This window comes from Aptenodytes forsteri, unplaced genomic scaffold, assembly GCF_000699145.1.
Source record: "Aptenodytes forsteri isolate BGI_AS27 unplaced genomic scaffold, ASM69914v1 Scaffold521, whole genome shotgun sequence".
Taxonomy (NCBI): Eukaryota; Metazoa; Chordata; class Aves; order Sphenisciformes; family Spheniscidae; genus Aptenodytes; species Aptenodytes forsteri.
Genome location: NW_008796207.1, coordinates 1527 through 2949, shown reverse-complemented (window position 1 = coordinate 2949; position 1423 = coordinate 1527). Strand labels below are relative to the sequence as shown.

The window sequence follows — 1423 nt, the reverse complement described above, 5'->3', positions numbered from 1 at the left end:
TGGAAGACGGGGGTGTGGCAGGGCCCGATTCCCTCCGTGGATGGTCTTGGGGAAGAACTGGGGGCTGAAAACGGAGCCGGGGAAGAGCTGCTGCCCAAAACCTCTCCGGAGGGTTTGGGGCTGAAAATGGAGAAGGGGATGAGCCACGGCCAAATCCCCTTGACAAACGCCCTCGGGGAGAGGGTTTGGGGCTGAAAATGGAGAAGGGGATGAGCCACGGCCAAATCCCCTTGACAAACGCCCTCAGGGAGAGGGTTGGGGCTAAATGCCAAATCCCCTTGACAAACGCCCTCGGGGAGAGGGTTTGGGGCTGAAAATGGAGAAGGGGATGAGCCACGGCCAAATCCCCTTGACAAACGCCCTCAGCGAGAGGGTTTGGGGCTAAATCCCATCCTCAGGGGCTCTGAAACAGAGATGAGGACGAGCCCGGGCCGAAATCCCTCCAAAAACAGACTCAGGGAAAAGTTTTGGGGCTGAAAATGGAGACGGGGCTGAGCCACGGACAAATTCCCCCCTGCAGGCAGCCTCAGGGAGAGAGTTTGGGGCTGAATCCCACCCTCAGGGGCTGGGAACGGGGAAGAGCCGTGGCCAAAACCCCTCCCCAGTTGGTCCTGGGGAAGAATTTGGGGCTGAAAACGGAGAGAGGGAAGAGCTGCTGCCCAAACTCCTCCGCAGGCAGCCTCGGGGAGAGGATTTGGGGCTGAAAACGGAGATGGGGACGAGCCACGGCCGAAACCCGTTCAAAACCAGCCTCAGGGAGATGGTTCGGGGCTAAAAAAGGGAAATAGGGACAAGACGTCGCGCAAATTCCCTCCGCAAATGGTCTCGGGGCGAGAGTTTGGGGCTAAATCCCATCACCAGGGTTCGGAAAAGGAGAATGGGGATGAGTCCGTGGCCAAAATCCCTCCAGAAACAGCCTTGGGGAGGCAGTTTGGGGCTTAAAAAGGGAGACGGGGATGAGCCGTGGCCAAAAGCCGTCCAGAAACAGCCTCGGGGAGAGGGTCTGGGGCTAAATCCCACCCTCAGGGGCTGGGAACGGGGACAAGCCGTGGCCAAACCCCCCCCCCAGACGGTCTTGGGGAAGAATTTGGGGCTGAAAATGGAGACGGGGACGAGCTGCCGCCCGAACTCCTCTGCAGGCAGCCTCGGGGAGATGGTTCGGGGCTAAAAAAGGAGATAGGGACAAGATGTCGCCCAAATTCCCTCCACGGATGGTCTGGGGGAGAGTCCGGAGCTAAATCCCACCCTCGGGGGCTGGGAACGGGGACAAGCCGTGGCCAAAACCTCCCCCCCGAGATGGTCTTGGGGAAGAATTTGGGGCTGAAAACGGAGACGGGAGATTAATCGCAGCCGAAAATCCTCCACAAAAAGCCCCGGGGTCGAATTCGGGGCCAAAACCAAGACTCGGGGACGCTCCCGCCCC

The 1423-nt window shown here is 59.7% G+C and overlaps 1 protein-coding gene across 1 annotated transcript in view; it reads right to left on the bottom strand.

The window, feature by feature from the left end:
* LOC103906322 (E3 ubiquitin-protein ligase TRIM39) overlaps nucleotides 1-1164 on the bottom strand; it is a gene marked incomplete at its 5' end in the record, with an annotated part of 4610 nt that extends 3446 nt beyond the window's left edge. Inside the window, one exon of the mRNA XM_019474360.1 lies at nucleotides 1072-1164. Within this exon, the coding sequence (XP_019329905.1) occupies nucleotides 1072-1164 (93 nt within the window). The remainder of the gene's footprint in view (nucleotides 1-1071) is intronic.
* Nucleotides 1165-1423: the final 259 nt, after the last annotated feature.